The sequence below is a fragment of the Ursus americanus genome, chromosome 7 (genome assembly GCF_024610735.1).
Source record: "Ursus americanus isolate L20-20 chromosome 7, mUrsAme1.1.p, whole genome shotgun sequence".
Taxonomy (NCBI): Eukaryota; Metazoa; Chordata; class Mammalia; order Carnivora; family Ursidae; genus Ursus; species Ursus americanus.
In genome coordinates, this window is record NC_142133.1 from 52,624,449 (window position 1) to 52,647,960 (window position 23,512).

The 23,512-nt window shown below is 40.4% G+C and overlaps 1 protein-coding gene across 9 annotated transcripts in view; it reads right to left on the bottom strand.

Moving 5' to 3' along the window:
• MTA3 (metastasis associated 1 family member 3) overlaps positions 1-23,512 on the bottom strand; it is a 156,525-nt gene that overhangs the window by 12,044 nt on the left and 120,969 nt on the right. For 5 of the 9 annotated variants that reach the window (XR_015725267.1, XM_087863702.1, XM_087863699.1 and 2 more), the window contains 5 exons: positions 19,825-19,949; positions 15,846-15,997; positions 14,628-14,850; positions 6,890-6,976; positions 4,082-4,228 (listed from right to left, as the gene is read on the bottom strand). Coding sequence is in view for 8 of the 9 variants with exons in the window: in XM_087863702.1 (XP_087719828.1) it covers positions 4,082-4,228; positions 6,890-6,976; positions 14,628-14,850; positions 15,846-15,997; positions 19,825-19,949 (734 nt within the window). In the remaining variant the exon portion in view is untranslated. Of the gene's footprint in view, positions 1-4,081; positions 4,229-6,889; positions 6,977-9,615; positions 14,851-15,845; positions 15,998-19,824; positions 19,950-23,512 lie in introns of those variants that run through there. The other 4 variants (XM_087863703.1, XM_087863700.1, XM_087863705.1 and 1 more) reach the window with 3 other exon arrangements.

Genomic DNA, 23,512 nt, shown 5'->3' on the forward strand with positions numbered 1-23,512 from the left:
GGCAGAAGAGCTTCACAGAGGCAGGAAATGGAGTAACAGCTTTAATCAGACAAGGTGGCTTACAACTCACGGCTAAGCACAGAAAAATACCTACTATGTTCCTCTCTATATTTCCAAACACCCACCCACCTCCGATACACAGAAAACAAACATCTGCCAGGTACCTGCTGCACTCAGCACACAAATCTGGGTCCTTATTCACCCGCTGGAAACAACCCTGGATTGGAGCTTAAATCTCACCTCTGCTGTTGTTAGCAGTGTGGCTGTAGGCAAATCCCTTAACCTCTTGGAGCTTGGACTTTTTCATTATTAAAATGCAGGTTGTGACACCTACCTCATGGAGAGTTTGGAAGATCAAGTGGTATAAAGTAGGTGAAATATTTTTAACCATTATCACAACTCCATTAAGGCAAATGAAATTTGTACTTTACAGAGGAGAAAACAGGTTTAAGGAAACTAAGTGATCCACCCGAGGCCACACAGGAAGTAATCAGAGAAGTCAGCGGTTAATCCCATCTGATTCCAAACACTCGGAGGTACATTTTCCCCCATGGTACAGATAAATTCCATTTCCCTGCTGCCTTCTCTTTCGGTTCTCAGACATGGAAAGGCTTTCCAGTAATCACTCTTCTATCCCCACTGATCTCAGGGCCTTCGCTACTCACAGCCACGTGGAGTTAACCAAATGGGCCAAATGTGGTAGGTGCCTGGTTTACTGGCAATAAAAATGTCATCAAAGCATCTGTAAGTCAGAAAAAGAGACAGGATTTCGAAAGCACATGACAGCATGGGCATACCACCGGACCAACAGCCTGATGGGAAAGACTGAAGTGTAAGGGACTGGTAAGGGACCAGGTAGGTCTCTGTTCTGAAATTTCATTTTTCCGTCATTACTGACCCCAAATAATGAGGCCTCTTACGTATGAAGATTCTGTTTTCACCCTTGGAAATTAAAATTCCAGTAGGGTCATCACAGAGGGGTATGTGTGGCCCGGTGCTGTGGGTTACATGTAGCAGAGGACACAGAGGGCTGACTCCCAACCACCAGGGCCTTTAAGGGGCCAGGGCCAGTGGAAAGCCAGTGACTTTCAGGAAGATGATAAGAAGCCGGCCATCATGTTTTTAAATGTCAGGTAAAATCCTTTCTACCAGCAGAAATCCAGAGCCTCTTTTCCCATCATCGTGAACTTCCAACTGAAGGTAGAGGCTGAGTGAAGGGGGCGAGCCACTGAGAAGGGGACAGGAAGCCCTAAAGCTGGGAGACCTGGATACTTCCGTACAATCAAATTTTGTTTCCAGTTAAATTAGTTCTGTCCGTCAACATCCTGTTTGGTGTACTCGTCTGTCTGACATGCTGGTAATTAAGTAGCAACGCTAATTGATTTTATGATCGGATCACACAGGGTGAGGCTTTTCCATGAATTTGTATTCATCAATTCCAGTAAATGACGGTATTGACTATCCCATGAAAACTCACTATCAGCCTAATCTTTTTTTCTAGTACTTTGAGTTCACCTTGGAAACTCAGGTTTAGTCTGGATCCTATATCCCGAGGAAATAAGAAACAGAACCTTTATCCCAACGAAAAGCTCCACTGGAAATACAAAAGTGGGGACATGTTCTGCAATGTGTGTTTGCATTACACTTGTCTCTCAGCCCCACATCCATCCATCTAAACTCAGCTTGGGCCGTGCTGGGACTGCGACCCTGCAAACATACTGCTCCTCTGCCATCCGGCTCCCTGATGCACCAGCAGGGGGTGCTAGAGGGAGCCTGCAAGGCAGGAGGTCGGAGAAGGCACTTGCAGCGTCCTGTTCCCGTCAGCCTCATGGCGGCTGATGTTTGCTCCGTTCCCAGCTTTCCCTCTTGCTCCGGGAACCAGCCTTGTCACACCTGAGAGAAGCCAGCACCGGCCGGCCGGCAGCGCCTTCCCTCAGGGGCCTCAGTTCTTGCTCCTCGGGCCTCCTTGAGCCTCCAGCAAAAGGAAGAACCTAACTTCTTCATTTTGCTCTCCCAGCCTTGGGGATGGAGGTGGCTTCCTGTGCCCCCCATGTTCCTGTTCACCTATTCTGTCCTCCAATACATGTCCCATTGACTTCTTATGTTAAATTAGCTAAAATAATTTCTGTGCTTTCTACTTTGCTGACTCCTATGGCGTATTTGAGAGCCACAACTTCATAACCGTGGTTAAAAGAGCAAACTCCAAAATCAGCCACACCTGAGTGGAAATCCCAATCCATTTATACTTGGTAACTTTGGAAATTTTAATTTACCTCTCTAGGTCTCAATCCTTTATTCAATTAACATTTATTAAGTCCCTGCTAAGTTCCAGGCACTGTGCTAGGCAATAGAAATACAATGTCATGCAAAACAGTTAAATTCCCTGACCTTCTAGAACCTTCTGTCATGTAAATCAAATGAGGTAACACAGGTAAGGTACATGTCATCAGCCTTCCTCTCCATACCACACCGGAAAAGCAAAGACAAAAGGGTTTGAAGAAAAAAGATGTTTCAACAGTTAAGTCTCTTCAGAAAATGAGATGGGTGTCATTTCCTCAACAAGGTTGAAGGTCTCAGTTAACGTAACCCCAAGGAAGCCCTAGAGAGGGAACACTATGAGGTGGCATTTCTTAGAAATTCTAAGGAGACAGGTACCCGTGATAAAATGCGAGCTGTCATGCGGGGCTAGGACTGGGGCCTGGAGTGACTGTGACCATAGAGCACAGGTGGAAAAAGATAGTAGAGAGCTGCTCTTCCAGCTGTAGTCACCACAAGAGTCTTCTTACCCTAAAGTGTATATTGTATGTGTATGCGTATGAACCAGAACTTAATTTCTGCTTCCTGCAGTAGGACAGTACATACCTCCAGAGGCCAGGGAGGTGATGACATGGAAAAGAAAGAAAAGCCCCAGGCTGTGGGCAAGGAAAAGCTGGGAAGAAACCCAATCTCCACATTTTGACACAATCTGTCCTTAGTCTTCCACTGTCTAGATATCGGGCATATTGTGGCAAGGATGGCCAATGTCCTTGTTATCAAAGAAGTGTTTCTGCAAGACTACTGTGTGGCTAAATTCTTGAAAGCCATATCTATAACACACTGATACCCTATAAATGCAAATTAAACTCTTCGCCCTCAATTTTTTATTCATTTTGACATCACCATGACCATGAAAAGTCATACTGAAGGAAAACAACCATGGGAAACTATTACTAGAAGGTCTATTTCACATCCCTGCTCTAGGGCCTCATTATAACTAATTTGCTGTCACTGAAGGAATTTGGAGGCCCCGAAGACATGAAAAGCCTGGAGAGAGTTTTACTCGTAAATAAATGCCAACATTTAAACCATCAAGACAGCTTCAAATTCCAGGACTATTGAAATGGACAATATATACTGCCTGGATGATTTATTATGCTTGTGTTTATAGTCCAAATGGGAAGATAATTCAATTCCACCTGAAGAGTCATTATGTGGCCAAACCCCAAGGGAAGTACTTTGGATAAGAGGTGATATTTCTCAGCTTTTCCATTTCAAACAAATTATTATTTCTGTATTTAAGACATCACCCGGGCAATTCCCTTCATGACTTGTAGCACTCTTGAGCAATTAAAAAAATTTTATAAGGTGAAAGAAGTAGGGGACAAACGCCAAATCCAAAATGATCCACAGAACGCCGAAGAGCCCCCAGAGAGCACGGTTGCCTCAGACATAAGGTGAAATCCTCCCTTCTGCTCAGGAATACATAAATGAGCAGTGAGCATGCATCCAGCAAGCACATTATCACCCAGCAGAGACAACCTGATAAATACAGACTTCCTCTTCAAACAAGCCTCCTCACAGGGCACGTGGGCGAAAAGGTCCCTCCTGAGGAGGTGGTGGAGTATTACTTGGCAAAAGGTCTTCATTGTGGCACACGGCAGCCTTCCCTCGTACCCCCTTACCACACACTCAGTTCAATTAGAGGGCAGAAGAACCTGTTTGCTACGCGTCTTGGATTGGGCGGAGGACATGCTCAGAGTGGACAAGAGCAGAGAGGCCCTGGCCTAGGAGATCAGCCCCCAGAATTCCTGGGCTTACATACCATCCAGGCCATTGTGATGACTGTAGTTTCTTTTCCCCAAAATGCTCAGAGACGTGTGATTCGGGGTGGTTAGCATCCGCTTGGTAGTGGGGGTTTGCAGGCTTGGCGTAGATCGAATTACATTAGGTTTCTTCGAAGGATGGATCTCTGGCAGGGGGAGAAAAGGTTTCTCAACTCAGAACATGGTATTAAAAATCTCTGTGTGCACTTACATTGCCTAATAGGCACACATCTTACTTCTTAATGAGCTGAGAGTCAGTTCCTTAGGAGCCAGCCTGCTTTCCCAAGGACTTGCATAATGAATCAGCTTCAAGTGCTGTTACCGCGGCTTTACTTAGCAAAAGCGAGCTGCTTCTTCCTCTGCTAGCTGGAGCTGAGCTTCACGTTGGGAGGACAAGCAACAAAAACAACAACAGAAACGCCACTTGTGCTTCAGAAGGTCACGAAAGCACAGATCTACTAAGGGAATAAGGCAACTAACTCTTTGAGGTTTTAGAGATTTAAAGGTTATCTGGAGAAGCCTCAGAGAAAACCCTGTGTTCTATCAAACCAGAAACATGGTATGCAGCATGTCTCAGGTGTGAGAGATTTCTGGAAAACAGCATTCTTCCTCTGGCTCTGCAAGGAGGGTATAGGACCAGGGTTAATCACTCCCAGGTCCAGAACGTTTGATGAAACCTGACACCAAACTCCAAATTCTAGACTCAAGATGTAGTAGAAGAAAAGCTTTGATGGAGGATAGATCACGAAACGGTGATGTGCACGTGGGATGTGTGTGTTTACGTGAAGCGTGTTGTTGTCAGATACATAGTCTAGAATTACTTGCACTTTTTGGATAAAGCAGATGGACAGAAATTACAGTAGGAACTGGATTTAAGGATCTCGGTCTGTCACTGTTACTGGGCAATGTGTCGTCCAAAGCTAAACCTGCTCCCTGATTCGGAGTCACCACCTGTGCACGAGCCATCCTGTCTTCTCAGGGGAGGGCCAGGATATCAGCCTCATTGCCCGAAATTCAAGAAAGGCGGTTAGAATTGTTAGAATTACTGTATCTTAGTCTGGTCAAAATTCTACACTTGCCAAAATTAGGAACAGATCAAGTGCTAACCAGTATATAGTGCTGATTCCCCCCCCCCCAACATGGCACTGAAACCGCCAACCCCATTTTTCATTACCCAGACTACGCTCCATCCAAACCAGACCACCTGCCTTTGGACTCACAAAAGTCTTTGCTCTTCAAGTTCTCTTGGCCTCAAAGGGACAAATATTGTTTTCCTATTTTTCTATCTATTTAAATACTACTCATCATTCAAGGTTGAGATCAAATACTGCTTTCTCCACGCAGGCTGCCCTAAATCTCATCAGAAATAACTATTCTTTCTTCCAAGTGTCCAATGAATATTACCTATAATTCTTTTATAAGAGCTAATCGTTTGCTTAATTGTCCTTACCTGTGTGCCTTCCCCACTAGACTAAAACCTTTGAGGGCAAAGTCTCATTCATCTTGGTGTTCCTCCAAATCACTTAGCACGGTGTCTCATACATAGTAAATACTCAGAAATATGTTAGGTAGGGATGTGGTTCAGCTAGTAAGCACAGCACAGCTTTGGGCTTACCAGGTAGGCACAGACACTAATTTATCAGCAGGAGGAACACACAATTATTAACCATGGAAAGACTGACTGATATGCAATGTTATATTCTATTTCTTATGATCAGAGACTTGTCCTTGCACAGTGGGAAGGGGGTTGTAGGATTAGGCCCTGCAAGGGAATACAGATAGCAAACTTCAAGGACTTGATCACCATGACCTACCTAGCTCCTGCCTATGATAACATGGTAATATTCTGGGGGCTATCAAAGCAACCCTTTGGGCCCTGAGAAATAAAACAAGAAATCAGGTGAAGTAAAATCAAAGGGGGAGCTGTGAGCTTCTGACTTCTGGATGCTCCGATGAGGACCAGATAATATACCAAGTTCAAGGCTACACTTTGATTTTTGAGTGTGTCTAGAGTCTGAACACTTCATAACTGTATATCTTTCTGACAGAGCAATAAGGTTCAATGCAACTTTGAGTACACCTTTCACTTCTACTGAGAAAATGAAAAAGCAAGAATATTAGAAGCACTAAAAACATGCCAGTATAGCTTCCAGGTATATTAGGAACCATTTTAGGAATGATTATTTTGTAAATTATCTTAAAACTTTGCAAAAACCAAGAGTGTTATTGCCTAGCGATTTTTTAAAAATACTCTTCTTAATTTGATATTTCAACACGTATATGGAGTCATTATCTTTGGCAAATTCCAAGTTAAATAAGATGGTAAAAACCAGAAAGCAATACAAACGTTCCCTTTCAGAGTAACCTTAATTGGTACATCAAAACTATAAATATTTTTTTAATGTTAGCTTAGAATGAGTTTTATCTCATTTAAAAAAATAAGCCAAGTAGAAAGATCCAAATCAAAACATTAAGAATATTCATCCTCTAACAATCTAGTGATTCTTATTTTCCTCTTTTTGCTCAATCTGTATTTATATCCACAAATATACATTTTTATTGACTGATATTTTTTGGCAAAAGTAAACACATCCATGACCTTGTGTATATGTGGTGTGTATATGTTTTGGTATTAACAGATAAAAGCTTCTAAAACAAAATAAATTGACTATACATGTGAAAGTATCCAATTTCAGCTACTCGAAAGGCTTAGATTTAGTGTTAAGTATGGCAGTTTATAGTAGCCAAATACATGTAAGGTACAAAAATTGTTCTTTGAAATTTTCCTTCTATTAGAAAATACCCACCTAAATACCCAATGATACATGCCAAAGGTTTCCTAGTGCTTTTGCTTTTCAGTGGACTTCCAGATAGTTCGGCATGTCTGTCTGCATCTGAGGAGAGAAGGAAACATGGAGACAACCAATGAGGCTGATTTCTCTACCTGTTCTCCACACACTGCAGAGACAAAGGGTGCCAGTGGGAGATACCGCAAAATATCCACCAGACTCCTGCATGACGTCCTGTGGGGTTTGAGAAAGCCGTTTCTAATTCTGGCCCCGAATTACTAAATGAAGGAGGTACCTGGAGAACACTCACTTTAAAGCCTCGTGTGCAGCAAACACACATCTTACACACACGTGCTTTCTTTCTGTATGTGCCCATCTGAAAAACAGTGGAACTATGCTTCCTTCCTAGCCATGGCATTGCTTCCTCATAGTAGAGAAACTTCCACGCAGGATGAGGTGAGATCAGTCCTCATGTAAGAGTCATCTGGCATAGAAGACAAAAATGACAAAGCGGACAAAGGCAACACACTGAGCCATCCATGACCTAGAGGGACTGAGTCTCCATTGAGAAGTCCTCATCTAGTCCATTAGATGAGAGCCTCACAAGGGTAAACATGGGTCATGGGTTTTATTGCTCGCTTTCCATCCTTCATAGCCGACTTAAAAGGTTGCCTGTACGTAGAGTGTCTCATCCATTAGTCAGAACAGTAGAGACTGTGGGAACGGCTGTTAGTGTTCGTGAAGTTCACCTCACACTCCCCGTACGCTACCGTAAGACACTCCTGACAGAGAAAAATAAGGCGTACAACACACACACTCTCTGCGCTTTAATTAGTTGTCATTAGCATGGAAGAGTGGATGTGGAACACGGCTGCTCTCAGACCGAGGAGCTAAATTACAAAAATAGAGTTTAAAGGGAGAAAAAAAAGGTGTACTGAAGTTTTTAAATTTGCAGATATTGTCATAAAACTTAACAGAGTAATTTTGGCAGATATTATCTGGCTACGTGTATGCCTTTTCCCCACCTTTCAATACTTGACAAAAATGCCCTACAGGTTTTCTGTGTCTGAGACCACATTTCTAGGCACACATACAGGAAATTTCCTTTGACATCCATACGAATTCTCTCTGCACTATTAGTGTTAAAATATACAATTCAGTCTGGAACCACAAATCACTGAAAATTAAAAATTAACTTTTTCGTCAGTTCTAGCCTTCTCTTTCACCAAGGAAACTATTTTAACTATTAAACAGAAAGAGGTGGGAAAATAGCATTAAAAAAAAAAACCAACCTAAAACGAAGCACATACTGCAGAGAGCCTCAGATAACAGGAATCAGGATATGAATCCTAAGCGCCGGCTCATTATTATACAAACATGGACAACTATAAATGATCTGATTTCTTTTCCTCCTTACTTAGCTGATTTAGTTTGGGAAAAAAAATTACTGAGATACAAAGTTTTTCCCCTGTTGTTGACTAACAGTGAAGATAAAGGAAGAAATATACCAAGCATATTTTGGAGGAATAATCTAAATAAACATTAAAAAGAAACACAAATCAAATCCCTGTCAAATCGCTGTGAGTGGATACTAAGTAATTCCTTCCTCATATTACTAATTCATCTAAAATTCAAGTTCTACTCAGGATAAGGACAAGAGAAAATTTTGTCCTTTCTATTAATGAAAGAAAGTGTGACTGGATCAGCTTTTATTTCCTCAATGATCTGGACACAGGCAGCCATTGTATTACTAGTAATAAGATTAACGTTGCACTTTATTCCAGTTAATAAGGCCCAAGGGAAAACTGTCAATGTGGTTACAATTGATGGACTCCCCTAGGACTATCACCTTGACCAGAATCAACAAAAGGAAGCCTATCAAAGGGGTCACCAACATAATACCGAAACATATTTCATTTTAAACTAATCGGCTTTTAATTTCTCATCAAATCAGTAGCATTAATTACATGACATTCCAAGTGATGATTTACAGAGCACCTGCGTGGGAGATCAAAGCGCTTTAGAAGCATCACTAATCCCCATTACATTTTAAAGTAGTTGGTGGCAAGAATGATCAGTCTCTGCTACGAGGAAATTAGGACAGAAAGTGCTAAGGCTACCTAGTCACTGTGTAATATAAAAGTTGCCTCTTTCAATGATATGCACTGAATACGCATGGGAAAAATACCTTCTGCCCTGGGGGAATGATACACATGGGATTATCAGGTCCACACTTGAGCTGGTTAAACAGAATCTTGGTCTACACTCAAGAGCAGGCCAGTGATGCCACTTATCAAATTATTCACCTAACTCTAATTAAAGAGAGATAATTCATTAGTATGCATTAAAAGTGCACAGATAAGGCAAGCAACCTGAGAGATGCCCAAAGAACTCAGAAGGAATAAAAATCTGCCCAGAAAGAGCGAGAACATGAGCATCTCACCCAAGTCACTTGATTGCACACAGGCTCATTTCTTTGGCTTCCTAGAGTACGTCTCCTTGAGGTAAACCTGGAAAAACACTTGCTTTCATTGCAACTCACAGCCATTTTTCTAAAATGTTTTGGAAATATGTGTGTGGGGGGGATAAAATAGAAAAACTGCAGAAAGTACACAGTGAATTAAAATTCACAAAAACATTCACATGGGCTTCCAAGATTGCTGTCAAAATAGAACCATCCATAGAATTTTCTTATAGGAATTGCAAAGGCATTTCTAAGACACAAAACCCAGGTGCCGTTATGGAAAAAAAAAAAATCAAAGGGGTCCCTGGGTGGCTCAGTCGGTTAAACATCTGACTCTTGGTTTCTGCTCAGGTCATGATCTCAGGGTCGTGGGATCCAAACCCCGTGCTGGGCTCCATGCTCAGCGGGGAGTCTAAGATTCTCTCTCCCTCTCCCCACCCACCAAATTAAATAAATCTTTTAAAAAAATGATAAATTCAACTATGTTTTTAAAAAATCTGCTTGATAAATACATCATAAACAAAGTCAAAGGCAAAATGGGGGAAATATTTGCACCACGTATCCCAGATCAAGAGCTAACGTCCTTAAAATATAAAAAGTTTTCACAAGTCAGTAAGACTTCTAATAGAAAACAGGCCAGGGGCAAAAAACAGCTGACAGAAAGGGAAAAACAAATGGTTTCCAAATATATGCAAAGATTTCTATCTCATTCAAAATGAGAAATGCAAACTAATATAACTTACATGTCATCTGTCAACTAGTCAAGGGTTTCAAAGATGGATAACACTGTTGGGCAAGGTTCCAGAGAAATGAGCATTCTCTAGACATTGTGGACGGGGGCACAAATCACGGTTTTTCCAAGGGTAACTGGATAGTGACTATTAAAATTCCAAATGCATGTTCCTTGATCCAGATATTTTACTTTTAGGGGTCTGTCCTGTGACCTACCCACACATTTCACACATCAGTATGAAATGCTATTTGTATAAGGATATTTGTTGCAACATTACTTACAATAGAGAAGACTGCAAATAACCTAAAAATCTGTTTAATAGGGAATTAAAGTACGAAACAGATTATTATGCAGCTGGTAAGAAAAGGAGGTAGCTCTCAATGCACTGGTACGGAATGGCCTCCAAGATCTGTTAACTAAAGAAAGCAAGGTGCAGAACAATGTGGACATTAACATCTGTATTAAAACGAAAAAAGAATACACCTACTTAGACTGGAATAGATACACAGAGTATCTCTGGATACTTCAGACAGGATGACAATGGTTACCTCTGAAGAGGGTATAAAATGGGAATGGCAGGGGCGCCTGGGTGGCACAGTGGTTAAGCGTCTGCCTTCGGCTCAGGGCGTGATCCCGGCGTCGTGGGATCGAGCCCCACGTCAGGCTCCTCCGCTATGAGCCTGCTTCTTCCTCTCCAACTCCCCCTGCTTGTGTTCCCTCTCTCGCTGACTGTCTCTATCTCTGTCAAATAAATAAATAAAATCTTAAAAAAAAAAAAAAAGGGAATGGCAATACGATTTATAGCCACTTTTCTATCTTTAGAAAAATTTAACGTATCCATTCAAAAATGAGTTTTTATTCAAAACAAACTACCCAAAATACCCAAACCAAAACCGTTCTCACCTATTAGAGCTTAAAATTTCACACAACTTTATACAATTATTAATAGTTAACTTTTGCGGAGAAATCTCTAGAAAATCTCGTATTTTAAAGCTTCTGAACACAGGCCCTTGGGATACTTTCAAAGCTGAATTAGCATCTTCAAACAGAAAAATGTGGCTCCAGGTGCCTCTTGAGGAACTGCACACTAGGGCATTCAAGTCTGGTGTTACCAACTCAGAAACCACTGAGTCACCATGCAAGATATGAAGATGGCAGGTCAGTCACTTGGACCCACTTCTCCAGGCACTTTAGCTTCATCTACAGAGTGCTGTGAACATATCCACTTCTACTTAACCTCAGTTTCTGAGGTTCCTGAATCTCAAATAGTAACCCTGTGCTCATCGGGTGGTGGGCGATCTTACAGATGTTTGATGAAGTCATTGGGAAGCTCAGTGGTCATGTCTGATGGCAAGAACAAAGGAAGGACACCATTATCACATTGTGGCTTTTTTCACTGAGGGCAGGGGGAGAAGAGACAGGCTGTCTGAAACTTGACAACCCATGCTATTGGTCTGCAAATTGTGTCAAGGACACAATACCTTTCTTTCTGTGATGTCCTGGTTTTTGATTTACCAATCCATGTTTAATAAGTACTATCCACGTGGTGGAACGGACTCTACCATTGTAGAGGCATTGTACTGATGTTAATCATTTTTGTAATGGATTTATATATTTACATATAAAGGTATATTATTAAAACAAATAGAAACTTGGGGAATTTCGTTTTAAAAAATCACCTTCTCCCTCTCTGTATTTCTTACATGTATATATTTTTCAACACGTTGGTCATACTGTATACTAAAGTTTTTAAAATTATTTTTTAAAATAAGAAATATATTCCCATGGTTCAAAATTGAAAAAGTTTAAAAGGATAAACAGGGGGGAGTCTCCTTCCCACCCCTTTGCCTCAATCTCCCAGCTTCCCTTCCCAGGGGCATTATTTATTCTTATGTTTTCTCTGTGATACTTTATGGCTATACAAAGATTTCCCCTTTTCACTCTACTATTTTAACATCATTTTCTTAAGGAAAATAAAATACAAAATGCCAGAGAGTACTGTTGTAATAATGCAAAAAAAATTTCCTCTATTACGATCAACTTGTAAGTCGAGCACTCATGTTACCATTATGCTCTGCACTATCTGAGAATTTGTCTCCTTACTCTTCCCTTGCCTCTCACACAGTCTGTTACCCCGTGAACTCTGGCTGGGACACTGACTGTGATGGTGCTGACAAGGCCAGAAGCCACGGAAGGGGTCAGCTTCTATAGTGCTTAGAACTCTCAAGTTCACAGGGAAAACTATTTGCCTTCCTGAATATTATGAAGAATTATTCTAATATGCATCAATTAGAGCTCTTGATCCATCAGTATCTTTAGAATTACAGACTTTCATCTCATCTGAACATACATTCATACTGCATCACAGGGATTCACTTTTTTGAGGAGGGATGGGGGACCACCAGTGCCCTTGAGAAACCAAGGAAAGCTTACTAAAGAACAATAGACCTATGTATTCCCACTGGACCATAGACACAGCTGCCTATAGACATCAAGTTATTAACAGTTTATCTTCTCCATAACAAGCCAAGATCAAGGGATCTGCTGAAGAGGTTGTAACAAGGTACATATAAGATGGGAGAAGATGATGTAAGAATCAATTAGATGCTGGAAGAGTTCATTAGTTGCTTGTCTGAGAAAAAATAACAGTGGATGGCTGCTGAAACTTTGCAATTTTAAATTTCAAGGTAAAATTATTTTGAGAATCTGATTCTATATATAACTTGACCAAAGAAGCAAAATGCAAAATAAAATATGTTCCTTGACTCTCATCACACCAAACGAGTCTGTTCTTTTATTATTATATAGCTATATGTTAATAGAAATAAAACACATGTAATTTAACTTTGACCCCCCCCTTTTTTTTAGTAGCATGGCCTTTCAATTGAGGAATACTACATAAAATGAGGTAACAGAAAAATACACTTCATTGAAGAATAATAAAAATAAAGGCAATTTGCATATTAACTGAGAAACTAACAGAAGAGCCATGGGAAACAGAAGCTTCCTCAGCTGCCAATTTAGTTGGTGATGATTTCTTTTCCATTCATAGGAACAAAGATGATATTGGATCCTGGCCAATTTTAATGGAAGAATTTAATTCATTCTCTTTCTCATATGTTTTATTATCCTGTTTAGTTAAGAAACTATATAAATGTGTTTTAAATCAGCTAAGCAGTTTGGATGAATGCAAATATTTTCCAGTTTCTTAAAATGGTTTAAAAAACGATAAGAGCATAAATCCATGAACTCGGAAATGCCAGCATGAAGTATCAGTATCAGCCTAAGTTCCAAAAACACACGAGTCTAATGGAGCTAAATTCCCCTCCATGGGACTCAGAGAGCACTGCCATTTTCCACTCTCTTTACAAAGCACTTTTCTTCTCCTTATAAAGCTTTTACCCGTAAGTTGTAAAGCCTTTCAACCGTTCTACTGAAAATTATCTTTAGGAAGAAAAAATGATTTTTGATTATGACTCCTTATATGGATACCCTCCTTAAATCAAAATGGAACATCTTGTAACAAGAAAGCTCTCTTCTCACAAAGAAAAAGCACCTACTAAATGTCTGTAAGATTTCCTATCTGTTCAACAGCCAGACAACAAGTCTGCTCATCCTTTAGGGGAGAAAGTTGCATGGCTCTAATGTGGCAGCCAGGCCTGTGACTACACATAGCAAGACCAGAATCAGAGCTAGCACACAAAGTATGGACACATTTTAGGGGTACATGGTAATAAACAGAACTCACAATTCACTGATACATATGACCTTTGTTCTAACGAGAAAAAAAAAATGAAACATAAGCAAGACTGAGCATGTTGAAAATGAGAGTAATAGTTATGTACATGGTCTGCAGTAATATATGTATGATATGAAATGGAAACCAAACTGGACAAATAGAAAGAATGCTCAACCATAAATCTGGCCACTGGCCTGTAAAAACTAAACACATATTTTCAAAAAATTCACCCAAAGACACAAAATCCATTTATAATTTGCTCCATCTTCCAGTAACTGTAGTGTTTGTTATGAAGCACTGCGAACTTCCATGAAGTTGTACGACTGTAAAAGGTTCATGGGAAAAGGAGAGGTTTACAAAGACATGCAATTTCCAATTAGTGTAAATTGGCAGATTTTATTCGAACTTAATGAAGCCACGTAAGAGCAGACTGCATGTCTCGTCTATGGGGCTCCACTGGGACACCGTCCTTAGGGGTTACATGGCGGCACGACCTTACAGGTGAAGTGCCTTCTCATAAGGGTTCTCGGGCAACCCCCCGTCACAAGACCTCCCTGGACAAGAGCGCCTCCCACCGGTTCTCTGCTGAGCACTACCCTCTCTGCAGAGGGACTTCCAGTGTTTCCTTTTTAGGTTGGCATGATACACATGGCAGCAGACAAAAACAATGTTAAAAAAATAAACCAAATAAAAGGCTGTACACAAGAACTTATGTTTATTGCCAACAAAAACAAAAAAACAAACAAAAAAGAGAGATAGGGAAAGAGAGAAAATGGTCAGAAGCACAACACATAAGGTTAAGAATTTAAAAGCATCTTACATTCTGCCCTAATGGCAGCATAATTAATAGGAACAAACGGCCGTCTTGCTGCCTGCCGCAGCCGGAGGGTATTTTTGCAGACCTGACGAGCAAATTTTGTGAAATATGTAGTGTGAAGGAAGAAAGCTTGGCGGGTCTTCACTGCAGACTTTGGGCTCCCCGTGTTTCGGACTGGCATCCCCTGCATGGCCTGGCGAGACATGTGACTCCGAACACGGGGGTCCTGCAAAATCAGACACCGACAGACACGTGAAGAACACAATGCTATTGGCATCAGGCTCAAAGAAAAGGCAATTTTTAAGTTTTCCACAGAAGTATCTATAACTTAATACCCTACCCCCAAAGGAGAAAATTTAGATGTATTCATTTCTGGGACGAGGGCAGGGGAGTAGAGAAGGGAACTGGGTAGGGATGGGAGGGTGTATGATCCTATATTTTTGTTTTTTAAGTTTTCCTTTTACTTCCAGTGTGTTAACATACAGTGTCACATTAGTTTCAGGTGTACAATATAGTAACTCAGTACTTGCATTCATCACTCTGCACTCATCACAAGTGCACTCCTTCCTCTATTCTGGTTTTTAAATTGACATTGAAATCACGCTCACAATAGTAAACAAAACAAAACAAAACCTGCCAACGAGGTTAATTAAATTATTTTATGCTTTTAATAGTGAAGGAGTCCTGAGATCCTGTTAGCCCTTAAAAAGAAGTCTCCCTCTGGTCGACATAGGCGCTTATATCTGCAATCTATGAGAATTTTACCAAAATCGTATTTCAACTGTTGTTCACCTCAAGGTTGAGTCCATATCACCTTCTTGTCCCTCCTATGATAGCCCAGGGGCAGAAAAATGTTCAATTTGTATTTACTACTTTGTGTAGTAAGACATATTTCCGACAGCATTTAAAGGTTGCAAACTGTTTTCAAAAAAAGCAATTAAAACATTTAATTTGTAAGCTCTCTACTTATGCTAACACTTCCCACACACATTGTTCTTTTGTCTGAGTAATCACACAAGAACAATATTTTGAATACCTGAAAAAATGTGATTTGTCCCTGCCCTCTCTCCACGCCCACCTTAAACATTATGGTGCTATGTTTCATTATAAAAAACAGCTTTGCTTGCTTTTTAAGTAATCCCGTACTGTACTTCTGTTTCCAAGGAGTGATCTAGCCATTGAAGTGACATTTCTCAACATAAAAGATTATTGCTCACATACCTCTGTAGTTGGGCTGGGAGATAACTTCTCTTCTTCTGACTGGCTGGGCATTTTCAGGCCTCCATATTTTTTCCAATAGAGCCAACAGGTTGCACACAATCTACATTGCATATTAGGTGGGCCCCAAGAATACCACTGATGCGACTGTGTAGCTAAAGATATGAAAAAACAGAGAAAGCTACATAATTTGTAACATCAATATACATAGCAACACATATTTAAAAAATATTCTAAAGTCATCTTTAGTTTACAATGTTACTTTTCTTTCCCCAGTTCACCCAACATAAAAGTTTAATACATGCATGTATTTTTCAAGATCCAGAATTCATTAAACCACGTATTTCTCTCTATATATCGAGTACTCGTGGCTCCTGTAACGAGAAGCTATTAGATGAAGTATCCTATATAATATACTGTGCCATTACCGTGGGAGTTTTGTTAATTAAAAATGCCCTCTATTGTGTACACTTCTGGAAATAAGTTATCAGAAAGGTATTATTATTAAATAATGTGTTTAAAGTCTAAGTCTAGGTCTTCAAATCAATGGTTCAGAAACTACCTCAGAGTTTAAGGCGCTCAGAGAAGCCCCACTGATTAAGGCAGGAATCTGTCAAAAATAGACAACTGTTTTCCATTTCCTTATTTTAATAAATCAACAAAATAATCATTTTAATATTTCTCCCTTTAAGAACAGAATCCCTTTCAAGACTACTTAAGTCCAGATCAAGTGAGCATATGCAGCCAAGATCACAGAATGTTTAAGACCTAATAACCCGGCTGATTTATCACTTAGCGAAACACTGCAAGCCGCTGTCAGTTTTGTTCTGCAGTTTGAATTACTGCCATATAACATTTAAAGTATTCCCAAAATGGATCTGAAGTTTAAGATAGGAAACACTGGCACTGATACATTAAGGTAACGAGGTACATAAAAATTATTATAATTCTCTACATTTGCCTTGGAATACTCTTTCCCCAATTTGTAAGTTACCTTTGTCAGGTCAAAATGTTCAAACAGTACATCAAGGTGTCAATGAACACTTCACAAGCCAAGGTCAAAAAGAAAAAATATACTGACCATTATAATCAAACTGCATCTTAGTTTATGGAGAATAATACTGTGCAACCATCATGTGTTATTTTTAGTGGACTCCTTGCAAACAGCAGCCCAAAAACCTTTCCTCTTTTAATTTAGAAATGATAAGTCAAATAATTTGATTATTTTTAAATACAAATTTTAAGAATCCTAAATATTAGGCATGGACCTATTTTTGATTCTGAATATAAAATTTCACTCATATTTAAATATACCCTTTTACCCAAGTTAACCATGACATGGCATTTTAATATTTGTCCACAAACATCCTTCCCCTTACATAATTAACTCAAATGCAATTAAAAAGTGACGGGGTGCCTGGGTGGTGCAGTCAGTTGAGTGTCCAACTCCTGATTTCGGCTCAGGTCATGACCTCAGGGTCATGAGACTGAGCCCTGAATCAGGCTGAGGAGTCTGCTTGAGATTCTCTCTCTCCATCTCCCTCTGCCCTGCTCCCCCCCCCCGCCATGTACTCTCTCTTTCTCTCTCTAAAATATATACAATCTTTTTTTTTAATGAATGAAATCTTTAAAAAAAAAAAGTGACAAAAAGAAAACACCAAATTCTATCTCTCTATAATCTTATATTCATGTTATGAGATACATTTTATGATATTAATGAGTCTAAAATAAATATTATAAATTAAAAATCACTTATTTGTCATGCACACATAAAAATGACAGAATATTTATGAGACTACATATGAATGTAAAAGAGGTAAGTAAAAAATGTAGACAGATTAAGCCACCACTTGTCTGCAGGATTCTTTTTACTTTCATTTAAATACAAATAGACTTCAATATCTAAGAGTTTCCAATTCAAAGACACTCATGATGCAATATACATACAATTATGACCAAAAGAATCTAATTTTCCACAAATCATTTCCCTTTGTGCTTCCATGGTATAGAAAAATGGTTAGAAATATACCATTTCTATGAAGTCAGCAATTTGCCTGGATCATACTTTCCTTGGTTTCAGGTAAGATAATTTTATGACCTGTCTGTCTGTCTGTATTAATTTATAGAGAGAGCGAGCAGGGGAGGGGCAGAGGGTGAGAGAGAATCTTAAGCAGACTCCATGCCCAACATGGAGCTTGATCTCATAACCTTGAAATCATGACCTGAGCCGAAATCAAGTCAAACGCTTAACCAACGGAGCCACCCAGGCACCCCTACGTGACCTAGTTTTAGAAGTCTTTTCTAGGGATGCCTGGCTTCAGTTGGTAGAGCATGAAGCTCTTGATCTTGGGGTTGTGAGTTTGAGCCCCACGCTAGGTACAGAGATTACTCAAAAAAAAAAAAAAGAAAATTAAAATAAAAGTCTTTTCCTCCCTTCCTTCCTCCCTCCCTCCCTCCCTCCCTCCCTCCCTCCCTCCCTTCCTTCCTTCCTTCCTTCCTTCCTTCCTCCTTCTCCTCCTTCTTCTTCTTCTTCTTCTTCTATTTATTTATTTGACAGAGAGAGACAGCCAGCGAGAAAGGGAACACAAACAGGGGGAGTGGGAGAGGAAGAAGCAGGCTCCCAGCGGAGCAGGGAGCCCGATGCGGGGCTTGATCCCAGGACCCTGGGATCACGCCCTGAGCTGAAGGCAGACGCTTAATGACTGAGCCACCCAGGTGCCCCCCAAATAAAAGTCTTTTCTAATGCTGAAGCTTGGTGTGAAATATGAAGCAGAGGCCAGAAAGTCCCTCATTTCCATGCCCTAGGGCAGTAAGCTACATCCAACCCTCCAAAGAGCTGTTGAGAGAAAAAAATCAGGCACCAAGTAGACTTTCAATAAATATTAGTTTCCTTCCCTCTCCCACCCCAGGCCACTTTGATTATAAGGAAACATAGGTTATAATGTCATTGATATCCATGAACAGATTATGTTGTTGTTTGAGATTTTAAATAAGTATAAAAATACAAGAAGTGAGAGCTGCCTGGCTGGCTCAGTTGGTAGAGCATGTGACTCTTTAATCTCAGGGTTGTGAGTTTGAGCCCCACATTGGGTATAGAGATTACTTAAAAAAATAAAATCTTGGAAAAAAAAAAAAAGTAGGGGGAAAAAGCTAAGAGACACAATAAAATAGCAAAAAAAAATTTTTTTTAAGTGTATTGGGGTGCCTGGGTGGTTCAGTCAGTTAAATACCTAACTCTTAATTTTGGTTCAGGTCACGATCTCAGGGTGGTGAAATTGAGTCCCATCATTGGGCTCTGCAATGGGCGTGGCGCCTGTTTAAGATTCTCTCTCTCCCTCCCCCTCTCCTGCTCCCCCCACCTCATTCGCATGCGCGCACGCTCACTCTCTCTAAAATAAATAAACAAAATCTTTTTTTTAAAAAGTGTTATCAAGTACTTCACCTCACCAAACCAATTTAACATCCAGGTCAAATAAACTGTAATACTGCCCATGTGTGATAGGATCTTGACGTGGGCAGATACTGATAAATACCCTGGGGCCCTGAAAACCAAGGCAAACATCGAAGACCAGCTTCTCCCAAACCAGTGCGCTCTGACAGAACCGGGTCCAAGGATGATAAATAGCACTTCATCCACATACAGGTCTCCCTGACAGAATTTTCTGGAGCCTTTGTCAACGTATACTAAGAACCTCCAAGACAGGATTTGGTGTGTTCTGTGGGACCATGGTTTGCACAAAGCTAGTAACAACTCTGAATGCAGCTTAGCAAACGCTGCTGCGGGATACTCAACAGAGGACCCCACAGAAGCAGAGCAGAGGATACCCAAAACCAAAATTCGGCATCCAGGCCGAAGGGAAGGGTGGGCATCTACTCACAGTGTGCTGCTGCTCTTCACCTCCCACCCCGCGGCGGCAGGCACAGGGCCTCGCACCTCATCACAGGTCTCAGGGAGAGAAGAAAGCCACCGGAAACAACTTACCATAGCAGCTCTCACAGGCGCGCCCTAGCAGGGGATTCTGTGGCTGGAATGTGGTCCCCACGGCTCCATTCACAGCACCAGGTTTGCCATTGCTGGCAGATATTTGGTTGGGATTTGGTTTGCTGCTTTCAATGAAATATAAAGTGAGGTGATAAAAATAACTTGTATGACAAGGCAGAAGTCTATCTCACTGTTGTTTTATCTTAACTGCATATAAACATCTGAATGTTTGGTAAAGAAGAAATCAGCTGGTAAACGTAAGGGGTTAAAATGAACTCAAACCATTCATCTTTGCAAAACAAGGGTATGGAAAAACCGATCTCATGCGTGATGTGCACCAAGTAAATAACAGCCATCAGCTCTCCTCCACCCGAATACAGCCTCCTTGGAACCCCTCTGATGCTTTTGAAAGATGCAAGTTCCTAAGCTCTATCACTTATCACGAATTCTCCTGAGAATAAAAGACAATTTTTTGGATCACATAAATTCAGCTAAAAGCAGTGTGCTGTGTATACAGAAAACCACCGCGCCGTTCCTGCCACCGGCGTGGAAGCTGCTGCCGGCGCACTGGCTCTTGAGGGGCTCCTTTCCTTTTATGCTCCACAAAGACACCGTGGATGGCAACACAGCTATCTCTAGAACATACATTGGCATTTCAGGAGACTTAACCGTTTAGGATAATAATTTCTATGACGTCTGAATTTTTATGAGAAAGATTACACAGACCTGAAATTAGAAAAGCCAACAAATGTATTTTGAGGTTTTTCTTTTCAAGAAAAAATTTTTAGGAAGATGAGAAGGAGACATCTATCAAGTGTTTACATGCAAATTTCCCAGAGGCCATAATTCCTTAGAAACAGCCCAGATTACCTCGGTACTTACTTGGTGCAAACACGGCTAACTTCTCCCCATGTGCCATGCCCCAGAACACTACTGAGGTGCACATGACATGTTCCCAAATAAACTCATCATTTATTAAACATTTATTTATTCAGTGCCTAGTAAACAAAAGTGCCTGACCTCAAGGAGCTTTCATTCTAGAGGCGCTTTCACGTCTATTTGCTAGACAGAAAATAAGCAAAATAAACTAGCCAAACGTTTGTTAGCCACGAAAGCTGAATGACTAAAAGCAGACTATACTCTAACTCCCCCCGGCTACCAAATTAATGAGAGTTCACTACTACCAAGACACTTGGAGCTTCAACACAGAGTTGGTTCTGGAGTTTCCTCTTTGCTGTTCCCTGTTTCTTCAATTCCATTTACCACTGAAAGCCTAATGTGTAAACTTGGCCTGACAGCAAATTTCTTTCTGGCATTGTTACTGTAACTCTTAGGTGACACCTCACCACCACCCCAGGAGAAACCATTTAACCTCCGTGTGCACTGAGGTCCCCATTCTGTAACAGGGCTATTATTTACACTTCTAACCTGTGTCAACAATGTATTTTTAAGACAACTCATTTTTTAAAACATATTTTAAACAAGACAGAATGCATTTCTCTTCTTATAGTTTGCAGCTGAAAACGTACACGATTAAAAGTGGTGATGTATAATGACTAAGATTTCCGAGGGTACTTAATAATATTTCTGATCTTTAAGAATCTACTAGATATAGATAGAAAGGATAGCCCCTTAAATCAAATGACTGACTGAATCTCAGAAGGCTTCCCCCAAAATATGAAAATTTCTGACATTTAACCCAGGGTTAAATATATGTGTTGAAAAGGAGCTAATACAAATTTACAGGTGAGCTGCCTGAAAAAAGAATGAGAGCAAACACAACTTTAGTTGTTCAATTGGATTTTGCATGTTATTTGACTGAGTAAACCACTGACCTTAGTTATAATAATCATAAAAGGAAAACAAGTGTGCAAAGACTCAATGAATATAGACACGTGAACCACTTAAAATCCGTTTTGCAAATCCAAGTACCTACAGGTTAATTCTCAGGTGACAAATGATTTCAATGTGACCATTCAAATAAACTTTTACTCTAAGACAAATATGCACAAAAAATTTTCAAAGCTGCATTATATGAAACTGTCCTTTTAGCTAATGCCCAAACCTCTCCTCCCTCATCTGTATTCCAGATTCTACCTCTGCTGCCCTCTTGATAATTTTGTACATTTCGTTCTTTCCTGGACCCTCTTCACTGTCATGTAAACATATTCTGCTTAAAAAACTCTTCCTGTTATTCTTTTCCAACCTACCCCTCAAAGTGAAGAACTCCCTCGACTGACCTTTCCAGCCAGTTTTGTTGACAGCTGCCCATCCTGACTGTCTGCAGCTCCTTGGCTCATACGCAGGTCTCGACCACTACGTTAAAGATGACCAATGACCTGTCGCTATGTTGCTAAATTCTCAGGCTATTTTTCATCAACATCTGACATAACTAATTAATCTCTTTTCCTCCTTGAAACATACTCCTCCCTCAGCTTTTGTGATAATGTACTCACCTTGCTATCCTAACTTTTTCTGATACGTAAATCCTGGATTTCCTCAACCTTGGTCTAAGACCCTTTTTTCTTATTGCTCCTCCTGAGAAAGCTCATCCACGGTTTCAAACACAGTATTATAAACTGATGAAGCTTAAATTTGTATCTCTAGAGCAAAACTATCCCCTGAACTTAAGACCAATATATCCAACATCACACTCAACACCTCTTTTTGGATAGAGCAAATTCAAACTGACCTAGCCTGCTTCTCTGCCAGTTTCTTAGCTTGGTGAAGAGCACAACAATCCACTAGCTGTGCTGGCCAGAAATCTGGGACTCTAGCTTGACATCTCCCCACAACCCCTCCATACAAGTCAATCATCTCCAAGTGGTGTACCATTTCCAGGGTCATAACTCCAAGTTAAGCTACTGTCACCTTTCCTCTCCAAGAACTTCATAATTGGGTCTCCTTACATCCCCAATTACTCCCCTTCCCCAAACCATTTCCTAAAATAGAGCCAGTGATCTTAAAGTACAAATTTGATCACGACACTTTGTTTAAAATCCGCTTCCACTGTTCATCAGATGGGTAAACTCCTGGCCCTTGCCTACCATACCAGCCTCCCAGAGCTCACCACTCTCTTGACAGCATCTACACTGCCTTTTCTCAGCTCCTTAACTACTGTTCTGCCCCTTCCAATCTCAGGATCCCCTTGGACTGGAAAGGGCATCACCTGGTTAATTTCGCTTCCTCCTCCAGAGTTCACTCAAACTCACTTCTACAAAGAATCTTTTCTGAAAGCATCAACTGAGCATGGTCCTCCTATACAAATTCTCATAAAAACTATTCTATTCTTCTCCATCATAGTTCTTGTCACACTAGGTGACTGTTTGGCATCTGTCTCCCCCACACTAGAATGCAGTCTGTCTTCTTAACCTTTCTACCTCTAGTACTGAACAGAGTGCTCTGCATACAGGATACTGCTGGGCTCAAAGAATGACAGCATAAAATAATTCTTAATCTATTCTTTGTTTCAAAATACTTGATTTCAGAGTTAATTGTGAACTCCTTCAAAGGACTCAGATTCTTATCCAACTCAAGATAACTTCATACCATCTATTTATGTAGAAGATTTATGTAACTTTTAAAAGAGTTATGATTAGAAAATGTCTTGATCTCCAAAAATCATTCATTTAGATCAGGTTGGCATCATAAATATTTTCAGCTCTGTGGATATTACAATTTCTGTCCC